We start from the raw sequence: 27,915 nt of genomic DNA on the forward strand, positions 1-27,915 counted from the left end.
GAAGCGCTGGGGGTAGGGGCCTGGACTCAGGTGCTTCCCTTGCGGCCCGGCGGTGGTGACAGGAGAGAACCGAGGGTAAGGGCGCGGGCCGGGAGGAGTCGGAGGCTGAAGAGGAGAGGAGAGTGAAGCCGCCGAGGGTAATAATCAGCGGCGGTTCAAGAAGCTTCTCGTGGGGGCAACCTTCCGGGATAGCTCGGCCAGACGATGGGTGTCTGGTGTCCCCGCCCTATCCGTGCTGCTGCCCTCAGTACTCCCGAGTCACAGGACCCTGCAGGTTCTGGTCACCTAGCCTCCTACGCCCCGTGCTCCCAGTCAGTCTGGTTCTGATCCACCAGCCTCCTGGGGGGGGGGGGCGGGAGACCTCTAAAGGGTTCACAGCTGGCTGGCTGGAAAGTACAGTCTGGGCTGGAGTGGCGGGAGGTGGGCTTTCTGATAAGAGGGGAGGGAAGGGAATTCATAATGATTGATCACCGACTAGGCGGGGGTTCGGCTAAATGCATGGCTTTATATGCTCCTTAGCCCCAGGGGGCCATTCGTATGCCCATTGGGATACCACGCTCAAGGTCACACGTTTAATTTCACCTTCCTGCAACACGTTCAAAGTTTATCACAATCTCGGGAACCACAGAAGTGTGTTCTTGGCTTTCAGACCCGGTGTTCCCTCCTCTCACATCTTTACCTAGCTGTGCTTTGTTTTTCTGATCAGAAATGGAAGAGGAGCGGGGAGAGAGTTCTAGGGGAGAGCCCTGGGACAGGGCTGGTACTCAGCATGTGACAGGGGGAGTGTTGGGCTCCTTCCTGCACCAGGCGCTGGGGACAGGGGTGACTGAAAAGTCCATAGTCTGCCCTCAGGTGGGAGCGTTGTAGTGGGGAGAGCAGGTAAACGCCAGTGCAGTACCCTTGGGTCCTGGGGACCTCCTCCCACCTCTGCCTGTCCTCATCCTCCACGTTCTTGGAGCTCACCCCAGGTTGACCCCAGTGTGCCTCGTGTTACCCTGATAGGGTTCCCTGGTAGGGGGCGGGGTAGATTCCTAGGGAGATCTGCCTCATTTGAAGGCAAGTGAGTCCCTTAGGACCCCATGTTCTAGATGGTGCACAAGGACGTAAGAAAGAGGGAAGGAAGCTCTCCACCTACATACCTCTGCCCAGCCAGGTGCCTGCGCAGAGACCATCAGTCCCATGGCACAGGGACCACGAGGAAGAGGACAATGTTCTTGTCTTTATGTTAGGTGGAGTCCAGCACGGAGGGAAAGCAGCCACCATTCTCTTGCCTCCCTACTAAGCTCCCAAACTGAGCTCCTCAACCCCACCACTCCTTCAGCCCTGCCCCAAGCTTAGAAAACACACTTGCTCTTAAGTCAGGGAGGTTCTTTCCAGAAATCACTTTGCTCACTGTCGTTGTGCAAGAGGAGTGCTGGTCACTGGTGAAGGTTCCACTCCGACCGTCCTGAGACATGGGAGACAGTTGGCGTTTTGATGTTCGGACCAGCAGATCTCCAGCGCTCTGTGTTCTTGTGTCTGAGACTCCCCACAGAGTCCTGCGTGCCCCTGGGTCTCTAGGTTCCCACGGGTGGGGTACCCCCTCCCCAAACTCCCAAAGGGCAGCAGTACCGCCCCTGCCCCCCCCCGGAAGCCCCCTTTGCAGACAGACAGCACAGCCTGGGGAAGCCCAGCCAGTGGTGCTTGTCTCACCAAGCGGGGAGAGACCTGAGACCCCTGCGCTGACCTCGCTATTCATCTTCGGGCCCTGCCAGCTTGTGAGAAAGAGCCTGCTCTGGGTCCCTGAATGAGCTGTCTTCCCGTCACCGGGCCAGCCTTTAAATGTCCCCTCTGTCTGCCTGCAGATAGAAAACAATGCCTCTGTTCTCACTCCTGCCTAGGCCATGGGAAGCATCAAGAAGGAAAGCAAAGCCGTTTAAAATATGATCTGGGCTGAAGAGGTTATTTTTGTGCCCCTGGAGTTTCCTCACGCTCTTAGGCCTCCTTGTATCTCCAAAGAGCTGGCTTTTTCAGCAATTGTCTTTTCACAGAGGGAGAGACAGGCAGCCCATGACTGGGGGGACCCCGGAGCTGCCCTGTGGCCCCTCAACGCTTGTCCGTGTAGAATGAACACATTAGGACCACCTCCTGTAAGTCGTGCTTCTCTTCCCACCCTCTGCTGTCCAAGCCATCGCTTCTAACTCTCCTGGTACAGGAGAGTTTCCAAACTGTGAGAAAGAACGAAAATCCTGTTTTCTGCAAGTCTGATTCAGGTCCAGCTGTTCTGGGGCTGGGAGTGGGTGGGGCGGCGCTGTCTTCAGCAACAATGGATGTGGATGCAAAGGGACCTAGAGGTCCCTGAATGAGTAAGAGGTTCCCTGAATGAGTAAGAGGGTCCTTCCCACCCTCTCTCCCCTGCCCCTGCCTCAGCTACTCCAAGGCCAAGGCCGCCCCAGGCACGTGCTTCTGGGCTGTCATACAGCTCTTGGCCCTATATCCCAGGGGCCAGCAGCCAGGGCCCACTGGTCTGGTTCCTTGCAGCTTTGGAGGTGAAGGGAGGAAGATTAGACAGGTGTCTGGTCGTAATATGCATGAGGGGAATCAGGAAAAACACAAATTGCCAGGACCCGCCCCAGACACTTAGCATATGCAAGATGGGGCCTGGGAATCTCCATTCTGTGAACGAACATCCCAGGTTTGAGACACGCTGGCTGAGACATCAAGAACCCTTATTTTAAGTCAGTGGTTCTCAGCCTTGCCTGCACACTGGAACTACTTGGGGAGTTCGAAAAATCCCGCAGGGAGACTCTGATTTCGTTAGTCTGCAGTTCAGCCTGAGTGCTGTGGTTTCATGAAGCCCTCCAGGAGTTTCTAGACGTGTAGCCAAGGTGAAGAATCACAGCTTTAGAGCCAGACGGGCCTGGGCCCTGGCTCTGCCTCAACTTGAGAGCTGTGACCTTTGACAAGGTGTTTAAGCTCTCTGGGCATTGGTTTCTTCATATGCAGCATGAGAATTGCATCTGGGGGGCTGTGGGGGGCATGCAGCCAGGACACCTGCAAACTACTGTTCACAGCGCCGGGGACCCCACAGGTGTCTATATATTCTGGAAGCAAGTGCTTTATCAGACACGATTTACAGGTATTTTCTCCAAGTTTACGGCTTGTCTTTTCATTTTCTTAATGTTATGTTTTTTGGGTTTTGTTTTTTTTTTTTTTTAGAGAGAGAGCGAGCGTGCGTATGTGAGCTGGGGGTGGGAGGGGCAGAGACAGAATCTTAAGCAGGCTCCACGCCCAGTGTGCAGCCCAACATGGACTTAATCTCACGACCCAGAGATGGTGATCTGAGCCAAAACCAAGAGTCAGACGCTTAACAGACTGAGCCACCCAGGTGCCCCAATGTTATCTTTTGAGGTACAGAGTTTTTAATTTGAATGAAGTCCAATTTATTCTTGTTTTTGTTTTTATGGACCATGCTTCTGATGCCATATCTAAGGAATCTGCCCTATCAGGGTCACGACGATTCCCTCTGTGTTCTTCCCCTTTAGTTTTATAGTTTTAGCTCTTACATTAATGCCTGTGATCCATTTTGTATTAATCTGTGTGTGTGTGTGTGTGTGTGTGGTGTGAGGTAGGGGGTCCATGGTCACTCTGCCCTGTGTGAACATCCAGTTGGTCCAGCACCATTTGTTGAACAGACCATCATTTCTCCGTTGAGCTGCCTTAGTACCTTTTTCAGAAATCAGTTGGCCATAAATATAAAGGTTTATTTCTGAACTCTTGATGCCGTTCCATTGATATACACATCCGTCCTTAGGCCAGTACCACGCCTTCCTGATAATTCAGCTTCAAGTAAATGTTTGCTGAATGAGTAAGTGAAAGAATGGAAACTATAAGAATAAATACAGGGCATGAAATCTGGCATTCATAAAGTCTATGAATTCCTAGAAAAGTCTATGTCATTAAATTTCTTTATTTTTAAAAATAGACTCATGTTGGGTGCCCTGGAGGGCATTTTGGGCAAAAACTACAGTACAACGTTGCTTGGTAAAATGAGGGACTCCTCTATCACCTGTGATGCATTTTTCATCTGTTTCCTAAGTTTGGACATCTGTTCGTGGTTTTTACCAAAAGCAGGACCCATGTCCTCCAAGTACGTTCCCACCAGCTCCCCTTTCCATTCAAAGGTAACAACCCCTGCTCACAGGCAAGCACCCTAAACTCTGGGTGACCAAAGACCTTCGGTTGTAAATCCGACCACAGCAAGGCTCCTGTCCAGCCGTCTTCCCACGGCTCCCACCCGCTCATCCAAGGGCTCTGTGCAGGCCCAGGAGTCTCACAGACCCACAGTCTGAGCCCTGGGGGACCTGCCATCAAAGATGCACTTTCTGAGAGTTAGGAATGGCCAGCAAAGGGGCAGCTCTGCTCACCTCCGTAGTACAGTATTATAGAAAGACCTCGTAGCTGGCCAGCATGGAGCTCTCAGACCCCACAGAGTCTCCTGGCGTGACTGGGGTCAGTGGAGAGAAAAGCAATCTGTGGGAACTACCCACTGCGTTTCTAAGACTTCCAGTTAGCATCCATGAGAAAACCCTTCCGTGTGCCAAAGCCTTGCATTTCAGCGGCTCAGAGCCTGAGTGGTCAGGTGTGGGAGTGACCGACCAAGTGGCCCGGCCACAGTCAAACAGCTGGGGGGTAGCAGGACCAGAACTTGAAGTCAGTGCCCAGCCCAGCCTGCTTTTCAATTCCCCACTGTGCCCTTTGTGACCAGTCTTTCAAAGGCCCAACTATTCTGCCTGTTGGGAGGTGGGCTGGCTCTCTCATCTTCTCCAGCAGACTCCCAGCCCCATCGTGGTTGGAGTGATGTAGACGGAAGAGGCTCCAGTGGGGGCCCTGGGAGTGGTGGAGGGTCGAGTCCAGTAACCTGGAACTCTGGGAAGGGAGTTGGGGACAATCAGGTGGTTGGTTGGGTGGGAGTCCAGAGAGGCCTGAGGCTCTCAAATCCATGTGCTGTATGACCAGGTCCAGTTCATGGCACGGGATTTAGTCCAACATAATTGCCTCAAGATTTCTTCCAGCCTCCTAATAAGCATATTAGCTCGGTGAACACCATCATTTGGTGAGAAAGAGCCGTGGAGTCAGGCAGAGGCTGGACCTCTTATTAGCCATATGGTCCTGGGCAGGGCATCTCAAAGTATGAGATTCCTCTGAAGTGAAATGGCGATGTTATTGTCCACCTCGGAGGGCAGATGCAAGAACGGAAGATAATGCACATAGTCATTACTTGGTAGATGATTTTTTATTTTTTTTATTTTTATTTTATTTATTTATTTTTAAAGATTTTATTTATTCATTTGAGAGAGAGAGCCAGTGAGAGAGGGAACACAAGCAGGGGGAGTGGGAGAGGAAGAAGCAGGCTTCCAGCGGAGGAGCCTGATGAGGGGCTCGATCCCAGAACGCCAGGATCACGCCCTGGGTCGAGGCAGACGCTTAACAACTGAGCCACCCAGGCGCCCCTCTGTAGATGATTTTTTAAAACGCAGATGTGGCTTCTGAACAAATCCCCTAGGACCCCTCCCGTCAACCAGACTGGGAACCTGGAGGCACCCCTGGTGAGGCCCGTGGGGACCTGGAAGCAGCCAGGTGGGGGCCCCTGACCGCACACCCCCCCCCTGCTCCCCACAGCCACCGGGACCATGGAGATCGTGTACGTGTACGTCAAGAAGCGAAGCGAGTTCGGGAAGCAATGCAACTTCTCGGACCGCCAGGCCGAGCTGAACATCGACATCCCGCCCAACCCTGAGCTGGCCGAGCAGTTTGTGGAGCGGAACCCAGTGGACACGGGCATCCAGTGCTCCACCAGCATGTCAGAACACGAGGTGGGACCCTGCCCCGGGGCCCGGGCCGGTGGAGGTGTGGTCGGGCAGGGTGGGCCTGGGTGACTCATCTGGGGGACTGGAAGCCAGTGAGAGTGGCCCAGTACAGATGCTGGAAGTATGAGGGCAGAATGGCCCCATGACCCACCATGGTGCCCAGGGGCGGAAAAAGATGCCACACCAGCCCTTCTGGGCAGGTGAACATGACTTGGGATGCTCGCTCTCCTGCGGGCTCTGGTCTCACCTCTAAGACTCTTACAAGATTTGTCGCAGGCATGTGGTGCAGCTGGGAGAGGTAAACTGAGGGAGTGGGGATTCGGGTCTACAAGCACCTGCCCAGCTTGTGGAAAGGAAAGGTGGCTGTGGAAAGTTCTGTCAGAGGGGCCTCCATGATAGGAGAACGGAGCCTCACGGTACAGTTTGAGCTCCCTGCCTGTCTAAGCGGGTGTGTGAGCCGCCTCAATTATGCCAGGTGCTGCAGAGAGAAAACTAGTTTGAAGGAAAGAAGCCACTTGGTCAGGTCCCAAATCAGCCCCGTGAAAATCACACTTGATTTGGCCAAAAACACTTTGTGGGTGGTCCCAGGAACTCACGGTTCAAACGCACTGAGTTCCTCGCTTTCCCAGGGCTCATTGCTGTCACGGGGACCAGGGTGATGCTGTCCACGGAGCAGCCAACTAAACAGGATGGCCTCGGGGTCTCCGCCCTGTGCAGACTTGTCGCTTTTGCGAGCCCTGGCTTAGAAAGGAAAGGAGGAGGAGAGTGACTGCTTCCTGGGTTTGGGGTCTCCATTTGGGGTGATGAGAAAGTTCTGGGACTAGATGGCGGTGATGGTGGCACAACATTGGGAAGGTCCTTAATGCCACAGAATCAGACATTTTTCAGTGGTTAAAATGGTAAATTTTATATGTATTTTACCACAATTTTTTAAATGGGGGGAAATAGAAAGGAGGTAAAGTGACGAGTTTAAGGGATAAACTACACCTGTATCTACCATCCTCCCTGCCGCAGAGAACGGGCAGAGCAATCCCCACCTTTCCATCATTTCCATGTGTCAATGCCCGTGACATTGTACACGGTAAGCCAGAGCAGGCTCCTTCGCTTTTTTTCCTTTGGGATCGCACAGAACAGATGCGTGGGCTCCTCTGGTCCATTAGGGTTTAGATGAAGTCAGACCTGGATTTTCCAGTGTCCCTGGCATCAGCCGCAAAGCTGCTAGCTCTGTAGGGTGTCACTTCCGTGGCTACCTGTGACCACCTGAGGACCAGAAGGTTCCTTGCTGGAACCTGACAGTATTGTGGCTTTGGCCAGGACACCTCATCGGTCCATCCCCAAGTGTTTGGAGCCCGGGGGGGCGGGGGCCCCAAGATCCTGGTTGGCGGAAATGGCTCCATGTTTACACATGGGGCAGGCATGTTCTCACCCTTGGCTCTTGGTTCAGGCCAACACGGAACGGTTTGAGATGGAGACCCGGGGGATTAATCATGTTGAGGGGGGCTGGCCCAAGGATGTGAACCCCCTGGAGCTGGAGCAGACGATCCGGTTCCGCAAGAAGGTGGAGAAGGACGAGAACTACATCAATGCCATCATGCAGCTCGGCTCGGTAAGGCCTCCTTCAGCTCCAGCCATCATGCCAGCTCCCTGCCTCATGTGAAGCCCTGGGCGTGCCTGGCACTGTGCTCAGCTCCTGTGGCTACTCGGGCAAGAGCACTGACTACCTTCAGGAACCTTCTATCTGGAAACAGGCAGACCACTCCACAACAGAACAAAGGGGAAGACGGGAGGGTACAAGGGCTGGGCAGGCTTTAGGAGGAGTCTGACAATTGCTCCCCTTGAACAAAGAGGACCCCAAAGAACCCCTCCCAACAGCCACCTGCCAATAGGGATCATTCATTCATTCATTCATTCAGCACATTTGGACTGAGCTTCAAGCCTCTGCCAGGCACAGCAGAGACTGCAAAAATGAGTTGGAAAAAAAAATTGCAAAAGTTCACATGCATCGTGCCCCAGAGTTTATAATCCACTGGAGGTCAAAGACAAATACAGAGATATCTCCGTATAGTGTAGAAAAACATGCTGTAAAATGAGGGATGACTTGCTAGTTTGTTCTATAAGGAAGATTTGATATCATGCTAAAGGGATCAGGGAAGGCTTCCTGGAAGAGGAGACACATAAGCTTGGTTTTCCTTGTTGGACATCTGGAAAAATGGAAAGGGCCCTCTCGGTGGCAGAACCAGAAGATGGGTGCTGTATATGGAGTGATTACTAGTTCTGTTTGGCTGGAAAGTGTTTCCTCACCTTTGTTTCATTGTTGTCCCCCAATGAACTTTTTTAGACATTTTTTCCTAATTGCCTTCTCCATGAAAATTTAATACCATATGTACATTGTTTATGTACTGTATATATATCTGTGCTTTATACATAACAAGTAATATTATTTTACCCCCCAAAACCAATTTTCACGAAACCCCTTGGAGATAATGGTGCCCCCATGGAGAATGCAAGGGCTGGAAGGATGGGAAAGACCGCTGGACAGGTCTTGTCCCTCCCAGACTCCGTCTCAGTCCTGGTCAGGCTGCAGGAACCTCCCTTTCCTGCCAAGAACTCCCGCTCTGTCCTCCTCAGATCATGGAGCACTGCATCAAACAGAATAATGCCATTGACATCTACCAGGAGTATTTTGACGACGAAGATGTGGTGGAGGTGATGGAGGAGGCCCCTTCAGCTAAAACCATCAACGTTTTCAGGTACCTCTCTAGCTAGGCAGGTATCTGGCCGATCTCTGTCGCCCCTACAGCTGCAAGCTTCTAAAGGTCACCCCTTGCCGATCACCCCATGCCGTGGGTGCAATGCCCTCCGTGCTCCGAACTTGGTAAGGAGCAGAGCAATAGAACAGCCAGCAGCCCACTGGTGCTTACCTCGGGGGCAGGTCTGGTTGATGGAAAAGGAGGGCAGATGGCGAGGGAAAGACTAAGGGAATTTGCAAAGCTGTGTGCAAGCCGGGTCGATTCATGCAGGGAAGAATGAGTACAAAGTGCGGGACATCCGTGCCCCAGCAACACTGTGGACAAACAGGACCCTCGTCCCACACTCACGGGAACGTACCTGGTAATAACCTCCAAGGACAGCGGTTTGACAACAGGGCTTTCTCCCGTAGCGTGTGTGGAATCACTGTGTGTGTGGACATTCACTGCAGCGGGGCATGTGCTCGCCAGAGACAGGAAGCAAGCTAGATGCATCGGTAGGGGACTCCTAACGATTCTGGTAGGCCCACACCGTGGAATGCCACGCAGCTGTCAGAATGAAGGCGCCAGCCTATTCCGGGACAAGATTTAGTTTGTGAAACCAAACCAGAGCAAACAAGGTACAGAACAGTACATAGGGTAGCTCTATTTTTTGTTTTAAAAAAAAGTATATATTATATATATACATATATATAATATATATTATATATACCTGCGATTTTGTAAGTGGCTAGCCTCAAATGCCAACTCTGGGGGATTCATTGTGCTACCATGACCTGCTAAGGGTCCTGGGCAGTACTTGACCCCGTCCCAACACAACTAGGAAGGACCCTTCTGTGATCCAGGGCTGAGTGGCGGTGTGTGGAGCAAGACCAAGGGCTGCCAGGAGAGGGGCCGGGGCGGGGCTGTCCTTCCTGCTGCCCCCCCCCCCGGGGGTCTGACCTCCCACAGGGATATCTTAGCAGGATGGTGGGTTAGACATCATCCCATCCAACCTCTATGTTTGACAGATGAGGGGACTGACCCCAGGGAGGGGACGGTGCTCGGGACACACAGTGGGTGGCTGACCCAATCAAGGATGGGACTCTGGTCTCCTGGATCCCAGGCTGCACTCCTCTCACTCTAGCAGTGCTCCCGGGAGGAGTGAAGTGGGGGAATCGGGGTGAGAAAGTTATTCGGATTCCCACTTTCCTTCATTCCTTCTGATTTCTTCAAGGACAAAGTCTCAGATTGGGCCTTTTCTACTTCTTGCTCATTCCCCTTCCTTCCCTCTTTTTTTTTTTTTTTTTAATTAAGAGTTTACTTTTCAGAGCAGTTTTAGGTCCACAGCGAAAGTGATTAGAAAGTACAGTGAGTTTCCACCTGCCCCTCCGCCCCACACCCACACACCCTCCCCACCATCAACACCCCCCCCCAGGGTGGGGCCTTTGTCACCGTCATGAACCAGCGTTCTGATACAGCACCATCACCTGGCAGGCTTATAAACAGCAGAAGTTTCTTTCTCACAGCAGCTCTGGAGGCTGGAAGTCCCAGATCAGGGTGGTCGGGTTCTGTGTCTGGTGAAGACCCACTTCCTGGTTCACAGGCGGCCATTTTCTTACTGGGAACTCACATGGCAGAAGGGGTGAGGGAGTTCTCTGGAGCCCTTTACCAGGTGCTAATCCCATTCTGAATGGCTTAGGACCGAATTACCTCCTACAGCCAGCCCCCTAATACCATCCCATTGGAGATTAGGTTTCCACATATGAACCTGGGGGGACCTGGGGGGACTCAGCCTGTAGCACCCCAAAGTCCACAGTTTACATTAGGGCTCACTCCTTGTGTTGTACATTCCGTGGGTTTTGACAAATGTATCGTACAGAATAGTTCCACTGCCCTCAAAGTCCCGTGCTCCACCTACTTATCCCTCCCTACCCCCAAACCTTTGGCCAACGCTTGATCTCTTTACTGTCTCCATGCTTTTGCCTTTTCCAGAATGTCATGTAGTTGGAATCATACAGTTTTGTGGCCTTTTACAGACTGGTTTCCTTCACTTAGTGATGTGCGTTGCGTTCCCAGCCTGTCTTTTCGTGGCTTGATAGCTCATTTCTTTTTAATGCTGAGTAATATTCTCTTGTCTGCATGGACCCTGGCATATTTATCCATTCACCTGCTGAAGGGTGTCTTGGTTGGTTCCAAGTCTGGGCGATTATGAACAAAGCTGCTGGAAACATTCACATGCAATATTTTGTGTGGACAGAAGTTTGCAACTCTTTTGCAAATACCGAGGAGCAAGACTGCTGGATCCTCTCTTTTCCCTTTTATGTCAATAACAATGGGAAATCAGGTCTCAGGCTCAAAAGTTTCAGCAAATGGAAATACCGGACTGGAATTTAATATGTTTTATTTCCATGGATTTAGTGGTCCGCATTGCCTTCTGTTTATGGCTGGTGAGAGTGGATTTTTGATTAAGGGAGTCCTCTAAACTTTGTTCTTAAACTAAATTTCTCTGTGGGGCGTCTGGGTGGCTCAGTCGGTTGAGTGTCCCACTCTTGGTTTGGGCTCAGCTCATGATCTCAGGGTCATGAGATTGAGCCCCATGTCGGGCTCTGCACTGAGCATGGAGCCTGCTTGGGATTCTCTCTCTCTCCCTCTCCCCTGCTCTCTCTCTCGAAAGAAAGAAGAAAGAAAGAAAGAAAGAAAGAAAGAAAGAAAGAAAGAAAGAAAGAAAAAGAGAAAGAAAAAAATGAAAAAGTTTTCATAAAGAAATAATTGAGTAAAGAAGAGGTAAAGAGGTGTGGGGAGTCTTTCACTTCCATTCTAGTTTTCTGCCTCTTGCTCCCCCGTAAAGGGATCCCCAGGAGATCAAGCGGTCAGCCACACATCTCTCCTGGCACCCCGATGGCAACAGAAAGTTGGCCGTGGCATATTCTTGCTTGAATTTTCAACGGGCACCTGAGGGCATGAGCCACGAGTCGTACATCTGGGACCTGGGTGAGAAGCAGAGGGTCCGAGTGGCCGGGAAAGCTGGGGGGGGGGCAGGGAGAGACGAGGAGAGCACAGGAGTGGAAGGTAGAAGCCACATGCCTGGGACTCTCGCAGGGCTGGCCCCTCACAGGGAGGGACCAGGGACCCCAGGAAGTCGCTCATCCCTTCCCTGTCTGGGTTCAGGCGCAGCCAAACGGGAGCCATGTCAGAAGCAGGAAACTCCCTTCGTTTCCGGATCCTCGATCAGGGCATTCAAGACCAGACCCCATCACATCCCAATTCAGAGAGACTCACCTTTGTCCCACCTTTCCTGGCATTTGTCCTTCACCCATGGCTGGGAGGGGCTGTGTGTCCACTTGGGAGCAAGACCCTTGTTGACAAAAGGACTCGCTCTAAGAGCGTGAGCCTGGCAGGGAGCCGGCAATGGGGGGCTACACGCTGTCAGATGTCCCTTCACTGTCCCCAGTGTGAAAATACACGTTAGTCGTTACAAGTAGGAGTCAGTGCCAAGCTCAGAACTGAGCACATGACACTCTTGAGCCACCCAGCAAATGCTTACAGCAACCCCGGGGTGGACTCCACCATTAGCCCCCCACACAGACAAAGAAACTGGCTTGGAGAAGTCAGGGAGAGTTGGCTTTAAGTAAAAACCTTGTGGTCACACCTGGTTTTCTACCAAACCCACAAAATGGATACACACACACACACACACACACACACACACACACACACACTCCTGATTACCAGAAATAAAAGCCCTAGAAGAGCCCCTAGGGTGCAGAGTGCCAGATGCTGGTCACCGGGGCCTAGAGGTGGCAGCCAGGAGGGGTTTCCAGTCTTCTCCCCACCCCGACCCCTGTCCTTCCTACCTCCCACCTCTAGAAGGGTTCAACTGTTTGACCCTGTCCTTCGCTTTCTAGACCCGGTAGGACCATTTTTTCTTTGTCTTATAGAAAACCCCAACAAGCCTGAAATTGTCCTGAAGCCGTCCTCTCCTCTTGTCACCTTGGAGTACAACCCCAAGGATTCCCACGTGCTTCTGGGAGGCTGCTACAACGGGCAGCTCGGTAAGGAATGGCCCAGGGCTTGACCAGGAGCCAGCCCAGCCCCCGCCCCTGTCCACCAGGGCCCACAGGCCTGCCCGGACCTCCCGCGGGGCACAAAGGGACGTGGGGACTTCCCACAGCGGATGAACTCCAGACATCCGGGCGAGTCGGGGTTTGCTGATAGCTCAGTTGTGTCTCCAGTTCAAATAAGTCTGAAACCAGTTCAGAATAAAAAGTTTTAAGAAAATTATAGGTCAAATATAAAGTCAAGGAGAATTTCCGCCCACCTGCCCCCAGCTGGCATAGAGTAGCTGGGGGCAAAGGGGTAATGAGACCTGTGAGGAGGTCCATCTCGGGAGAGGCAGGCGGAGACACCCGTACGGGAATGGGTGTGAGTGATTCCCGCCATGCACAATGAGTGGGGACATGTTCCCTTCCTTTGATAATTGGGAGCGTTTGGTACTAATTCTTTAAATGTTCAGTAGAATTCACCAGTGAAGCCATCTGGTCCTTCCTTATTGGAAGTTAAAAATTGCTAATGCAACCTCTTATTGATCGATTGATTGATTGACTGATTTAGAGAGCATGGGGTAGGAGCAGAGGAAGAGGGAGAGAGAGGATCTGAGGGACACTCTGCCCTGAGCACAGAGCCAACCCTGGGCTCCATCTCACAACCCTGAGATCATGACCTGACCCGAAATCAAGAGTCAGAGGCTCAACCGACTGAGCCCTCCAAGCACCCCTCTAACGTAACCTCTTTATTTGTTCTAGATTGCTTCATGCTTGCTATGTCTTCTTGAATCAGTTTTGGTAGTTCCGTCCCCCTTTCTTTCTGTTTCTCAGACGGATCATCTCAAATGACCTATGTCCAGCTCAGGGGGGTCTTCTGTCTGCTCAAGTGTGTTGTCGAGCCCCTCCACTGAATTTTCATTCCAGTGAACATATTTTTCAACTCCAGAATCTCTATTTTGTTCTTCCTTTTAAAAAGAATTCCTATCTCTTGGGGCGCCTGGGTGGCTCAGTCAATTAAGCATCTGACTCTTGATTTCAGCTCAGGTCATGGTCTCAGGGTGGTGGGGTCAAGCCCCACATCGGGCTCCCTGCTGAGCATGGAGTCTGCTTGAGATTCTCTCTCTCCCTCTCCCTCTCCCCCTCCCCTGCTCATGTGCTCTCTCTCTCTCTAATAATAATAATTCCTGTCTCTTTATTGATATTTTTTACTTAGCAAGGTAACATTCTCATACTTTACTTCTTTAGATACCGTTTCCTGTAGTTCTTTGAACATCTTTAAAATCAATGATTTAAATTCCTTGTCCAATAAGCCCAACAGCTGGGCTTCCTTGGGGACAGTCTCTGTTTATTGTCTTTTCTCCTGTGTACAGGCCATATTTTCTCATTTCTTTGTATAACTTGTAACTTTCTTTTGTTGAAAATGGCTCTTTACATAATATAAAGTGACAACTTTGGGAATCAGACACTCAGGCCTGCACAGGGTTTGTTTTCATTGCTATTTGTCGTTGTTCCTTTCTTCAGTGAATTTTCTGCACCAGTTCTGTGAAGTCTGTACTCTACTGTGTGTGGCTGCTGTGGTCACTGCTTAGTTAGTTTAGTGGCTGGACAGGGACTTCCTTAAGTACCTGCAGCCAACCAGTCTTTGCTGAGAGCCTCTGTGTGCCTGTTTGAGCATGCCTGCAACACTGAGCAAGGCGGCTGCCAGCCCTGCCTGAGCCTCTGTGCAGAGCCTCAGGGTCAGCCAGGGGCAGAGCTTAGGACCTCCTCTGTTCTTTCCTGAGCATATGCATGGCTCTGGGCATGCATGTAGCCCCCTACCCAGGCAGGTGCCCTTCTGGATCTCCAGAAAGATGTCGGAGATTTTCAAAGCCCCTATGGACGTCGTGTCCTCCAGGCTTGCCCTTTGAGCTTTGTGGTTAGTTTGCTGTTTGCCCCCCTGTTACCCACCACTTCAGGAAGCTGCAAAGTTAATCAGTTGCCTGTAATTATCATTCTTTTCAACAGTTGCTTCCATAATAAGACTTTTTTTCACTCGGCAAGCTCCAAGTCAGGTCGAACACATACAGCTTGCAGGGGAACCACCACACGGGTCATATAGTCACCATTCTTTGGACAGGAGACTGAATGAGCTCCGGCCACATTGCCCCTCCTGTGGCTGCCAGGCTTCAGGTTTTCACCAGGAAGGCGTAATGTTATTTTTTTTTTTTTTGAGGCTGCCGTGGGACTCAGAGAGTGTGGGGTCTTAACGAGGGCAAGTTAAAAATGCTACAAAACTCAGTGTCCTCACTAACATTCAGCTTTCTCCTGAATACCTTCTGGATGGCTGCAAGCTTTTGGCTAACTTGTTCTGAGAAAGTTGACTGACATTTGTTGCCAGTTTTCTCATTGCTTTTATGGAGGAGAAGATTTTCAGAGGTCCTTAGTCTGCTGATTTTGCTGATGGAACACCTAGAAAACTGGTTTTTGGATCCCTAGGGAGGTTGGAAGGAAGTTGCCCACATGGGCCCTGGCTGCCTGCCCGCCCTCCACCTCTGGCCCCCAGGCAGCAGACACTCAGCCTCCATGGCTGCACCCCAGGCCAGATGTGACCTTGGGCCTGAAAAGGACTCCCTACCCTCCTACCTTCACATGTTCTCTTCCTACCCCTTCTTCCTCCCAGGGTAGGAGCCAGATGGCAGGGAAGCTTCTTAGACACTCTTCTGAGGCCTCTGACCCTCTCTCAGACCTGCCGCCTCCTGCCCAGGAACAGACATGGGCTCCCACAAGTCTCCCTGCCAAATTACCTGGTGCCAGAGTTCTAGAAGATGAGTGGAGCCACTGTGCCATGATTTATTCAGGAGCCTTGCCTCGCTCATTATTCATAACCCCTTTCAGGGTTTTTCATGCCAGCTCAGAGCAGCCAGGGCTCTGGGGTTCTGCTGCCTGTGGGAGGGGCTCCTAGGGGGGCCCACCTCCGAGCTCTGCTCTGCCCAGGCTGAGCAAGCTTAGCTAAGAAAGTCCATTTCTGGGCCAGGCCGGTCCAGGGGCAAATGCCTTGGACTTTGATTCCCTAAATCAAAACATGGATCATGTTTTTTGTTGCTTTCCTAGAAATAGCTCTGTATAACAGACTGGGTCCTCGCTGCACATTTGTGGCAAAATGAGAACGAAATCTGTCAAGACAGAAACCAGATATGTTTCGAGGCTTTCATGGTAAAGCAGCAGGGGTGATGCCCTGGTAATGGGTGTGAGCAAAGGGTCTGTGAGCTGCATTCCCATCTCCCAACAGGGGCAGCCAAGGTGTGGAGGAAAAAAGGAAAGGAGTTTATGTAGCAGGAGAGATTTGCCTCAGTGTTCTTACTTTCAGGAGTCTTTCTCTGGGGTGGAGACACTCTTCTCTCTGGCTGGCCTGCCGCCCCCCATCCTAGGCTCATCCTCCGTCCATGCTCCTTCTCACTGCTTCAGGAAGCTTGCCCTGACCACCGCCATGTGTCCCTCACCGGAGCAATCCCAGCATGGGCTCTACTTGCCAGTCCCCCTTCCTGCCTCTCAGGGACAGGGACAGTCTAATTCCCAGAGGCTTCCCGAGGGCCTAGCGCGGTGCTCAACACAGGACAGGGGCTCAACAGAAATGAGCAAAGCTTGCACTCTGGGAGTCTTTCCACAGAGATTGTGTGGGAACTTCAGGGGTCAGTAGGAAACTCAGGCAGGTTGGGACCGAGCCCTGATTCCAAAAAAAAACACACACCTGCCAAACCAAGAAAAGCAGCATCCCTCCATTGCCTGCTTCCTGCACCAGGGAAGGGAGCCCAGCTTCCGTTCACCTTCCCCTCGTTTTCCTCCCTGCTAGCCTGTTGGGACACTCGGAAGGGCAGCCTAGTGGCGGAGCTGTCCACCCTTGAGTTCAGCCATCGAGACCCTGTGTATGGCTCCATCTGGCTGCAGTCGAAGACAGGCACTGAGTGCTTCTCGGCATCCACAGACGGGCAGGTACCTGCTAGCCATTGTAGGGGACAGGGTTGTGGGGAGCAGTGACACTTCCCTGGGTCCCCTTCAGAATCCCCAGGGGAACATTTCCTTTTTGCATTTTTATTTTAAAATTGAAGAGTAGGTAATACGTGCACATGGAACAAAATCCAAAAGGTGCAAAAGGGCAGACAGAGAAACACCTTGCTCTCACATCTGCCCACAAGCCTCCCAGCCCCCCTCCCCATAGACGCCCACCTGCATCAGCTTCTTATGGCTGCCTTCAGGGATAGTCTCTGTATACAGGAGCAAATACACCTGTCTTCTTCACTCTCTTCCTGCACACCTCACACATAGGTAAATATCAGCACTTGACATTTTTCATTTAGTTAATGAAAGTTAAGAACTGCCTGAGAGGGGCACCTGGGTGGCTCAGTCGGTTAAGTGTCTGACTCTTGATCTCAGCTCAGGTCTTGATCTTAAGGTCGTGAGTTTGAGCCCTGCGTGGGGCTCCACACTGGGCATGGAGGCTACTTAAAAAAAAAAAGAAAAAAAAAACTGCATTGGGCATGCCATAATTTATTTAAGTGGATTTCAATATGTTGTCATTCTAAGAATAATGTTGCCAACAGTGTATTTTATATAGGTTTTTGCACACGTGTGAAGGCACACCTATAACATATGGTGGGATTTCTGGATCAAAGCATATGGGCATTTACAACAGTGTTATGTTTCGTCATATTGTGGGGAGGCTTTAAGAGTTCAGATTCCAGAGCCCACATTTGGCAATTCTGATGCAATAGGTCTGGAGGGAGGCCCCAGCATCTGGATTTTATGAAGCTTGCCCATAACCCTGATGACCAGCCAGGTTTGAGACTGTGGGCCAGAGTGGTGGTTCTCCAAAATGTGTTTGTCCTGCAGGTCGCTGGGCGCCTCTCACATCCACCCCTTTGGCCCCAGTGTTTGGCCCCAGGAAGGTGGCAGGGGTAGGGAAGGCAAATGCCAGGAGAATTGAGGGACCTCCGGTCTCACAGTTGGCCCATCCTCCAATCAGGTCATGTGGTGGGATATCCGAAAGATGAGCGAACCCACCGAGGTGATGATCCTGGACATTTCCAGAAAGGAGCAGTTGGAGAGCGCCCTGGGGGCCATCTCCCTGGAGTTCGAGTCTACTTTGGTGAGTGTCCCCAGCTCTCCCTTCCCCGACTTTCCATCGCTGGGACAGCCAGAGCGGAGGGCAGACTAACGTGCACTAGCCAGCTCCAGGGAGGGCCATCGCCCCTGCGGTCACCCTGGACCTGCGTGGTCTTTCCAAGGATTTTCCAGCAGGGGGCAGCAGAGTTTCTTGCGGAAAGTAGTCGAGCCACCTTATTCACACAAAGCTGGTGGCTGCGCTGAACAGAGGGCGAGCTTTTGCAGAGGATGGAATTCCAGAAAGGCGCATTCTGTGGGAAGAGCCCTGTCCAGGACCAACTTGGAGAGGCCAGGCCCTGCCCCTGCCTCGGGTGGGTTGCTTCATTTTCTGAAGGGAAGGAGGAGATGTTGGAGAGGGAAATGAGGTCAGAGGAGGCTCCTTGGAAAACCGGAGTGCAGGCACAGTTACAGCGTTTAGTGATGGGAAGGAACGGGAAAGAAATACCATAATTGAGCAGTAATGTGAATGTGTCAAAGGACGGAAGCTTCTAGAAGCAGCAAATGAAGACCCCCGTCCAAAGCAAAAAAACTTTCCCAGATGACTCTTGCCTTGGGCTGGTTCCTGGTTTATGTCTCGCTGAAGCCCAGGCCTGGCTTCCCTTGGGGATGATCCCTTGTTTGCTTTCAGGTCATGTGACATCATTCCCAGGCCCTTGGGTGGTGGAGGTGCTCTGGCTTCACCCCTGCCCCGGGAGTCCCCGCCCAAGGCCGGGGAACCAATGCTGGTGAAGGGAGGTGGAGGACAATTTAACTGACCCCCACCCCTGGGCCTGGTAGTCAGGGTGGAGAGGACGCAGAGAAGCATTCTGTCCTGAAATCAGGGACGTCTAGAGCAAGGGCAGGATGTGGCGACCAGGCCACCACTAGTCCCCAGCTGTCCCGTGCAGGTGACTGAGCACAGGCTGTGCTGGACACTGGACACTGTCCTATGTGATGAGCTTACATAATCACACACGACCATCCTGAGAGATAGTGTTATTACCCCTACTTTCCAGATAAACAGATGAGTCTCAGTGTGGTAAGTCATGCACTCTAGAACACGGGGCGTCCGGGGCTCAAACCCAGGGCTCTGACTCCAGGTGCAGGCTCGCCAGGCCGACCCCACCGAGAAGTCTGAGGCTGGCGACATGGGGGGCCATCCGGATCTGGGTGCTTCTCCCCCTTACTAGCTTGCAGGAGCCCTGCTGTTTACGTCCTTACTCACTTCTGGGTCTTTCAAGCTGTGTCTCTTCGCTTTCCTTTGACCCCCAACCTGGAGTCCAGTTATTTCTTTTTCTTTCTTTCTTTCTTTTTTTTTTTTTTTTTAAGATTTTATGTATTTATTTATCTGAGAGAGAGGGAGAGAGAGTGTGCACACGTGAGCGGAGGGGGGAGCAAAGGGAGAGGGAGAGAGAGAAGTTCAAGGAGACCCCTCGCTGAGCACGGAGCCCCACGCGGACTCGATCCCATGACCCTGAGATCGTGAAATCAAGTCAGACCCTTAACTGACTGAGCCACCAAGGCACCCCTGCTCTTCTTTGTAAAACCATGAATTCCCTTCCGTTTTAAAGCCGAATGCGAGTCCGCCGTATGGATAGACCACATTCTGTTCGTCCATCCGTGTCACTGGGGTGGGGACACTTAAGTTGCTTTTACCTCTCCGCTGCTGTGAATAAGGTGCTATGAACAGGGGTGTACGGTAGAGCCCGGTTTTGCAGGGAGTGTCTGGGGGCTGGCTGAGGGGCTTTCTAGACTCGCGCTTTACACTCTTCTTTCAGTCATTCACTTTATCTGTGAACAGACATTCAGGACCCATACGGCCAAATGCCTAGTGGACACAGTGATGCTACATGAGAAGGTGTCCGTCACGGGCACCTGGGTGGCTTGGTGGGTGAAGCATCTGACTTCGGCTCAGGTCATGATCCCAGGGTCCTGGGATGGAGCCCCATGTCAGGCTCTCTGCTCAGCGGGGAGTCTGTTTCTGCCTGCCATTCCACCTGCTTGTGCTCTCTCTCTCTATCAAACAGATATAAAATCTTGAAAAAAAAAAAAAGAGGTCTTCATCATGTGGCTGCTGACGAGTCTCTCCAGGGACTAGAGGAGTCTAGAGGGTTTCATTGAGATGGGCCTTTAAGCAGGTTCTCGCAGAGGGTGGGGTCTGATGAAGCCGGGAAGGGTGGGGGCAGCTCCTTAGGAGGGGCCAGGGAACAGCCTGAGCAGAGGCTTAAACCCAAGGCCCTCCCGGCACCTTCGGACCCTCCTCCCTGGCCCCAGAAGGCTGCTCGCCGTGACAACGAAGCCCCGAGCTGACGTTCATGGCGCCCTCCACTCCTGTGTCACCCCCTCCCCAGCCAACCAAGTTCATGGTGGGCACCGAGCAGGGCATTGTCATCTCCTGCAACCGCAAGGCCAAGACGCCAGCCGAGAAGATCGTGTGCACCTTCTCGGGCCACCATGGCCCCATCTACGCCCTGCAGAGAAATCCGTTCTACCCGAAGAACTTCCTGACCGTCGGCGACTGGACCGCCCGCATCTGGTCAGAGGACAGCCGGGAGTCGTCCATCATGTGGACCAAGTAAGAGGGAGGGTGGGAGGGCCAGCCCGGGAGGCCCCTGAGCCTCCATGTGTCCCCCCAGAAAATGGAGAGAGCACCCCTCCACACCCACCTGAGCTTGTGCCAGAAGCGGCCTAATCACGAAGGAACGTGCTTCAAACAGCCTTGGGTTAATTTTCATGACCTCAAGGCAACCCTGCAAATAGGTAGCATTGCTCTTCTTGTCCCTCATTCTCTGTGTCAGGGGACAGGGCCATGAGGAAGCAAAGCCACCTGCTCCCGGTCCCTCAGCTAGTAAGGCGCTCAGGTGGGGTTTGAACCCAGGAAGCTTGGGTTAAGAATCTGGCCAGCTCATCGGGACGGCTTGGTGGGTCCCCTCGCCTGTGAGGGCGGATGTGTAGGAGCAGAGCGGGACAGAGCTGTGAGCTCTGTCATTGGATCAGAGAAGCTGCTGGGCTCGCCCAGTCTGCCCAGAGGAGAGGCCAAGGGGATGCTGTGAGACTGAGACCCTCAGCGTGGTCCCACTGCCCCCGGGAGTGGGGGGCGAGGAGAGCCACCTCCACAGAGATGTCGCAAGGCAGGCAGAGCCCAGAGACCAGAGCCGAGGCGTGAGGTGGGGGGACAGGTGCCCTCTCAGTCTTCATGCATGTGGGCTCCTTTCCAGCTCACGCGGTCCCGGGTCCTGCAGGGTTGGTGCCACGGTGGACCCGAACCAGCACCTTCTCTTCCAGTGGTTCCCAAATCTGGGTGCTTCAGGATCTCCTGGGAGGAGTTATTATTATTATTATTATTATTATTATTATTATTATTATTATTATTTAATCCAGACCCCAGGGCTGCTATAATGGATCTTGCCTTTGACCCAGGAACGGGCATGTTAAGGGTTTCTCCAGGGGCTTTATGACTCAGCCTGTCTTTGCTTTTGGAGCAGAAATCTGATCGAAACTCCCTATTCCACGGGGTGGAGAGGGACGCCCAGAGGCTACAGAGGGTAGCGCTTTGCTCCGGGTCTCACCTGGAGTTAGAGGGCTCCACACCACCTACCCGGGTTCTGACTCTTTCATTATATATGTGTGTGTGTATATATATACACACATACATAATATATTTATAATACATATATAATATATATTCAACCGTTTTATTATATTAAAATATATATAAATACATATTCAACCATTTTATCAAGGTGTCATCGACATGGAAAAGACTGTACGTACTCCCTGCATACAGCTCTGTGAGTTTGGGTGTAAGTGAAACCATGACCACCATCAAAGCCATAAACATACCCATCGCCTCTTTCCTACCCCCTTTATTATCGTTATTCTTGTGAGTGGGGGGAGGTAAGAACACTCAACATGAGATCTACCCTGTTAGCAGATTTCACTCTTTGGTACGCATCGTTAGCTAGAGGCATTACTAGATGATACTAGATCTCCAGAACTGATTTATCTTGCATAAATGAAAGTTCATGCCCTCTGACCATCACCTTCTTGTTTCTGCACCCCCCCCCACTCCCCGCCAGCCTCTGGCAACCAGGGCTCTACTCTCTGCTGCTGTGAGTTTGACTTTTTTAAGATTCCACGTATAAGTGAGATCATGTGGCATTCGTCTTCTTCGGTCTGGCTCATTTCACTTAGCATAACACCCTCCAGGTCCATCCACGTTGCTGACCGCCTTTTGTAAGGCTGAATAATATCCCATTGGATCTGTAGACCACATCTCCTTTATTCATTCATCTACCGTCTCTTGGCTCTTGTGAATAATGATGCAATGAACATGGGGCTGCAGGTATCTTTTTGAGGTTCTGATTTTAATTTCTTTGGCTAAATACCCAGAAGTGGGATGGCTGGATCGTAGGCTAGTTCTATATTTAATTTTTTGAGGCACCTCCACACTGTTTTCCACAGTGGCTGCACCAGTTTGCATTCCCACCCACCATGCACGAGGATTCACTTTTCTCCACAACCTCGCCAACACTATCTCTTGTCTTATTTGATGATGGCCATTTGAACAGGTGTGAGGAGCTATCTCCTTATGTGTGTGGTTTTGTTTTTCTTCTTTTTAATCCCTTTGTGTTTTTGATTTGCATTTCCCTGTCCATGAGTGAAGGTGGGCGCCTTTCCATGAACCTGTTGGTTCAACTGTACTTCTTTGGAGAATTATCTGTTCAAGCCCATTGCCTAATTTTTAATTGGGTTATTTGGGTTTTATTTTTTTCTGTTGAGTTTTTTGGTATGAGTTCCTTATATATTTTGGATATGAACCCTTCGGATACAAACCCTTTGGATATTAACCCTATAATATCCAAAATATGTATTTTGGATATTAACCCTTAATATCCCTTTTGGATATTAGCCCTTTATCACATATATGATTTGCAAATGTTTCCTCCCATTCCGTAGGTTGCTTTGTCATTTTTAGGCCCTGCTGTGCAGAAGCTTTTTACGTTGATGTACCCCCACTTGTTTATTTTTGCTTTTGTTGCTTGTGCTTCTGGCATTATATCCAGGAAATGGCTTCCAAAGCCAACGTCAAGGAGCTTTTCCCTCTGTTTCCTCCTAGGAAGTTTATGGTTTCAGGTCTTATGTTTAAGTCTTTAACTCACTTTGAGTTGATATTTTGTATATGGTGGAAGATAAGAGTCTGATTTCATTCTTCACGGCAGAAATCTTCGAAAACCTAGATCCCACAAGGAGGAGGTATAGCACTCTTCCAATGTCAACATTAGGAACTTTTCTGGGCACACTTTTCTTCTGACTCCTTTCAGTGAGTCCCACAGCTGGAAGACTGGGCCCAGATCCAGCGACATGCACCTGTCCCTGGACTTAGCTGTGGGGAAACACCAGTGGCCAACCCCTCAGAAGGACCAGAGCTTTTTTTTTTAAGATTTATTTATTTATTTATTTATTTATGAGAGTGCAAGCAGGGGGAGAGGCAGAGGGAGAGGGAGATAAGCAGACTCCCTGCTGAACGCAGAGTCCAACATGGGGCTCAATCCCAGGACCCTGAGATGATGACCTGAGCGAAATCAAGAGTCGGTTGCTTAACCAACTGAGCCCCCCAGGCCCCCCAGGACCAGAGCCTTTAAAATGCAGACCGTGGACTACTAGTGAGCGAGTTGGCATGGCTAGGAGTCAGACACAAGAAAGAACTTCCTGCCAGCAATGAGACCCTGGAGTCCAGGGGGTCTGGATGACCAGAGCCGTGGCTCAGTGGCCTCTCTGTCCCTCCCAACCATAGCAGTCCTTGACCAGTGACCCCCGGCTCCCCACAGGTACCACATGGCTTACCTCACCGACGGCGCCTGGAGCCCAGTGAGGCCGGCGGTTTTCTTCACCACCAAAATGGACGGGACCCTGGACATCTGGGACTTTGTGTTCAAGCAATGTGACCCTGCCCTCAGCCTAAAGGTCATGTAGAGCCCACTACCCATGTGTCCAGGCCCTCGGGGTCTCGTGGCCTAGCAGAATCACCTAGGGGAATTTAGAAAGAAAAGAGAAGCAGAAAGCCTGGCTTGTCCTCCCGCCAGACCTACTCCTCCGGCAGCCCTCACGTGGGCTCCTGGCAGCTGACCCTTCGAGCCTAAGCTAATGTCATATTTGCATAGCTGGAGCCGAGCCCTTCTGGCTTGGGCCATGGAAGGGCATGGGGTTTGGGACACTGCAGGATGGCCCAAAGCGGGGGTGAGGGGGGTGGAAGATGAGCAAAGGAGGCAAAGGGTCTTGACAGCCAATCTCAGAGTGTGACCCTCGTTTTGTGAGTCAGGGGAGTCACCGAGGGTGTTTGAACACAGAGCTTGGTGAAGCGACCCACTCCCCAGGGCCCAGATCATCGGACGGACGAGTCTCTCCTCCCCAACCACGTCTGCCTGGCCCCTCCCAACAGGTGTGTGACGAGGCCCTGTTCTGCCTCCGGGTGCAGGACAACGGGTGTTTCATCGCCTGCGGCTCTCAGCTGGGGACCGCCACGCTGCTGGAAGTCTCCACTGGGCTGTGCACGCTCCAGAGGAACGAGAAGAACGCGGCTTCTTCCGTAAGTGCCCAGTGCTGACCCGGCACAGGGCCGAGCAGGCTGGCCAGGGAAAAACGTCAGGCCCTCCCTCTCACCTCCTGGGAAATGCGTGGACCTTTGGGGAGGTGGCATGGTGTCCCCAAAATGAGCATGGTAAGTGGGGTCAGGAGTGTGTGGACCCGGCCTGGCTTTCAGGCCCAGGAGCACAGCAGCCCTGGGCAAGTCACCTCACCCCTCTGGGCTTGTCGCCGTCAATAGGTCAGTGTGTCTGGCTTCGCAGATGACATCTCTTTGCAGCTGACCCTGTCAAACAAAAGCTCAGAGATACCATTAGAGAAGACAGAGGGAAGGCGGGGATCCTGGGGGAGGGGGCTGGGAGGCTGAGGTCCGTCACTACACCCCCCCACTTCTGGGGGACACAGGCGGCATCTCCCCAGCACCATAGTCACACCGGGAAACTGAAACCCCTGGTGCCAAGGCCCTGGGCCAGCCCCCTGGCTCTGCTGGGACTGCGGGCCCACCCCCCAGCAGGTGCTTCCCCGGGCCCAGGGCCCCACAGCGCACAGGCCTGAGGGCGTTCTTCATGCTGTCATCTATGTTCTGGGAACCTCTCAGAGCTGGGCGACTTGGCAGCTCCGCTCCTGCCTCCTGACCTCAATGGCCAGCCCTCCTTTCTTGCCCTTAGCGCTAAGAACAGAGCTCTTTGGGGCTTCACTGAGCAAAGAGAAGTCAACCTGGCCCCCGCCCTCCTCCCACGGGCCTCCCTGTCCCCGTGTGCCCCAGATATTTGAGCGGGAGACCCGACGGGAAAAGATTCTGGAGGCCAGGCACCGGGAGATGCGGCTGAAGGAGAAGGGCAAGGCGGAGGGCAAGGACGATGACCAGAGGGAGGAGGAGACTGCCCTCAACCTGGAGCAGCTGGTCGCCAAGGCCGAGGAGGAGTTCTTTGACTTCATCTTCTCAGAGCTGAAGAAGAAGGAGGCGGAAGCCATGAAGAAGAAGCCGAAGCCTGTAGGGCCCCGAGTGGGGGCGTCGGGTTGTGGGGGGGCACCGGGGGGGAGCTCCAGGCCTGGGTTCCTCCTGCTCGCTGACCTCCTGGGTGACCTCGGGCAAGTGGCCTCAGCAGGTGGACCTTAACTTGTCCATCTGGCAAGTGGGAGGAAAGACGCCCTTCCTCCTGAGAAACCCTAAGTCTCCAGGAGGACTGTCCCACTTTTGAGAGGCAGGTGGTGGGCTCCTGGGTGCCGATGGAGCAGACAGGCTGGCAGAAGACAGACACGTGTGCAGAGAGCATAACTGGTCCCATCTCATGAGCCCTCCCCGCTCTGTCTCCCTCCACTGGGGCTGGGGCCCAGCTGTGACGCCTGCCGCTCCTTTTGCATTGGGAAACACTTGGCTCTGAGAGGCCTTATTCTCACACTGTCTGTGTGGCAAGGCCAGGCACAGACCTCCCTCCGCTTACGGCAGAGGCGAGACTGGAGTCCCAGCTCTCTGACCGTCCCGCCGTCTAGAAGGCAGTGCTGACAGTGGCACCTTCCCCGGCGCAGTGCACCTGGCAGACAGCGGGCTTGGTGCTGCGGGTCCCAAAAGGAGCTCCTCCCGCTGCTCGAACACTCTACTTGGAGAAGCTGGGCCTCAGAGGGGAGCGCAGGGCACAGAACAACCCTGCTTCTGCCTGCCTTTCTCTTAAGTTTTCTGCAGTTGGCCAGAAGTTCTGGGGTCAGGGCTGAGAGAGCGGTGAAGGGTCCTTACGCCCATTATTTCTAGTCCGGGCCACAGCCCCGTGAGGACTCCTGTCCACTTTACAGGTGAGGGGACCAACGAGACTCAGGAGGAGCTAGCCCGAGGTCACCCAGGCAGCAGAGCAACAGAAGTAGGACTTGTCCCCGAGTCAGTCAGATGCCCTAGGCCGTGCCCGCCGTCCACACCCATGGCTCTGAGCACCCACTACATCCTTGAGGCCACGGAGCTGGTAGCGGTCTCCTGAGTCCCCGGCAACCCAGGCCTCCACCAGCTGGCGGTTTCGGCCTCAGGGGATTAACTTCTCCGGGTGCAGGGGAGGCCTGCCCCCCATCAGTGATTCTGCCCTGTTTCTGCAGAAACACCAGGCTCTGGAGGAAGATGAGGAGGCGGAAGGAGAGGACCAAGGGGAGGAAGAAGGGGAGCGTGCCGAGACTCCTATCTAGAAAGGTCAGGTCGGCCTTGCCCGCGGCCCCACTCGCTCTGCGCCTCCGTTTCCCACCTCCTGGCACGGCGCTGGCTTCGAAAGTGGGTGCTGAGCTCCTCCCTTAAAGGTCAGCAGAGGGAGGGCTGCGGGAGCAGAGGGGCCCTGACCCGACCCCGTGCCCCACAAAGGGCTGGCCCCCACTGACTCACTGAGTCCAGTCCCAAGGGACCCCTTGGAGGGAGGGAAGGGGCAGGGCTCATGCCCGAGCTGGGGACCCCTCCACGCAGCCAGCCGAGCAAACCCCGCCTTTCAGCCTGGCCCTGCGTGTTCCCTCGGGTTCAGCTTCCCCAGAGCTTTTCAGGCAATTGTTTTCCTTTAAAGCCCGCAGAGCCTCCAACCAGGCTAGCCTCAGCCGCGGCGGGGGCTCCGAAAGACCTGTGTGCAGGGAGAGGGGCTTCTCCTTCTCCCTTGCTGACCCTCCCCCCCACATGCAGCTCGGAAGCACAGTCCGTCCACTTCTAAAATGTCTCTGGGCAGCCCTGCTCCCCGACCCCCAGGCACGTGTACCTCTGAGAGGAGATGCATGAATGAATGAGATTATTCTTGTATGCCTGCGAGCTTTCTACTCTCTTAATTCTTACAAAATTAAATTAATAATAACGGTGCTAACAGTGAGTGCTCGTTGTACATTCTGTGCTGGGAGCTTTCCGTGTTCTCTCCTCTAACTCTTCGTGCAGAATCCCTGGAAGGTCCATATGCTGAGTGTCCTTACTCTCTAGGGGAACGATTGCATTCCGGAGGTGGTGTGGGGATTGGCCCGGGTCACGGAGCTAGCGCAGGGCAGAGCGGGGACAGGAGTCCAGACAGCTCAGTCTCCGCCCTGCACGGCAGGCACATGCGGGGCCCGTGGCGACACCGGGAACCGGGGCGCAGGAGAGCATTCAGCGACCATTGCCGGAAACATCCGTAGGCGAGAGGGCACCTCAGAGCCAGCTTTGCACCCCAAAGTCCCCCAACCACCATTCATTTTGTGGGTGTCGGGTGGTCCTAACAGGGACCCAAAGTGCCCTTTAAAACTTTGCCTGTGTTAAGACTCCTTCCTGGGGAGGGACCCAGGGCCAGCCACTCTTCGTGACCAAAGGAAAAACAAACATTAAGATGCCACTGTGGCCAGACGGATAAAATAATCATCGTGGGACATATTTATCGAGTGCTTGATCTTCACAACAGCCCCAGAAGGAATGCTATCCCCATCTGCAACCCCCAAGTCACCCATGTGCCACACAAGGCACAGAGAGAAGGGGCAATGCCCGAGCCCCAGGAAGAGGAGAGGGCTGGTTGGGTTTCTCCCTCCTGCCTGGCACTGCCATCCGAGCAGAGGGCACCACACCCCACGTGTCTAGATCTGTACCATCTCCTGGGACAGGTGCCTCACTGTGTG

General features: G+C 52.9%; 1 protein-coding gene across 2 annotated transcripts; it reads left to right on the top strand.

Moving 5' to 3' along the window:
• Positions 1-26,531, top strand: DNAI2 (dynein axonemal intermediate chain 2). 2 transcript variants are annotated; one of them, XM_002928962.3, is made up of 13 exons: positions 1-137; positions 5,662-5,855; positions 7,294-7,455; positions 8,478-8,599; positions 11,427-11,569; positions 12,517-12,630; positions 16,451-16,590; positions 17,621-17,743; positions 20,091-20,314; positions 23,571-23,706; positions 24,182-24,328; positions 25,091-25,318; positions 26,407-26,531. In XM_002928962.3, exons 2-13 carry the CDS (start codon positions 5,673-5,675, stop codon positions 26,491-26,493), a joined length of 1,809 nt encoding a protein of 602 aa, XP_002929008.1. In that variant the 5' UTR covers positions 1-137; positions 5,662-5,672; the 3' UTR covers positions 26,494-26,531. The 2 variants fall into 2 exon arrangements, with proteins under 2 accessions (XP_002929008.1, XP_019665227.1); XM_019809668.1 differs by having other exon boundaries at positions 1-75.
• The last annotated feature ends 1,384 nt before the right edge of the window (positions 26,532-27,915 follow it).

This window comes from Ailuropoda melanoleuca, chromosome 13, assembly GCF_002007445.2.
Source record: "Ailuropoda melanoleuca isolate Jingjing chromosome 13, ASM200744v2, whole genome shotgun sequence".
Classification (NCBI taxonomy): Eukaryota; Metazoa; Chordata; class Mammalia; order Carnivora; family Ursidae; genus Ailuropoda; species Ailuropoda melanoleuca.

What these genes read in the sequence shown, in the direction of transcription:
- DNAI2 (XM_002928962.3), top strand. Translation starts at nt 5,673, where the DNA reads ATGGAGATCGTGTACGTGTACGTCAAGAAGCGAAGCGAGTTCGGGAAG. An exon ending in CTGCTACAACGGGCAGCTCG is followed by an intron (nt 12,631 to 16,450) that starts GTAAGGAATGGC and finishes CCTCCCTGCTAG; the next exon opens with CCTGTTGGGACACTCGGAAG. An exon ending in ACCCTGCCCTCAGCCTAAAG is followed by an intron (nt 23,707 to 24,181) that starts GTCATGTAGAGC and finishes CCCTCCCAACAG; the next exon opens with GTGTGTGACGAGGCCCTGTT.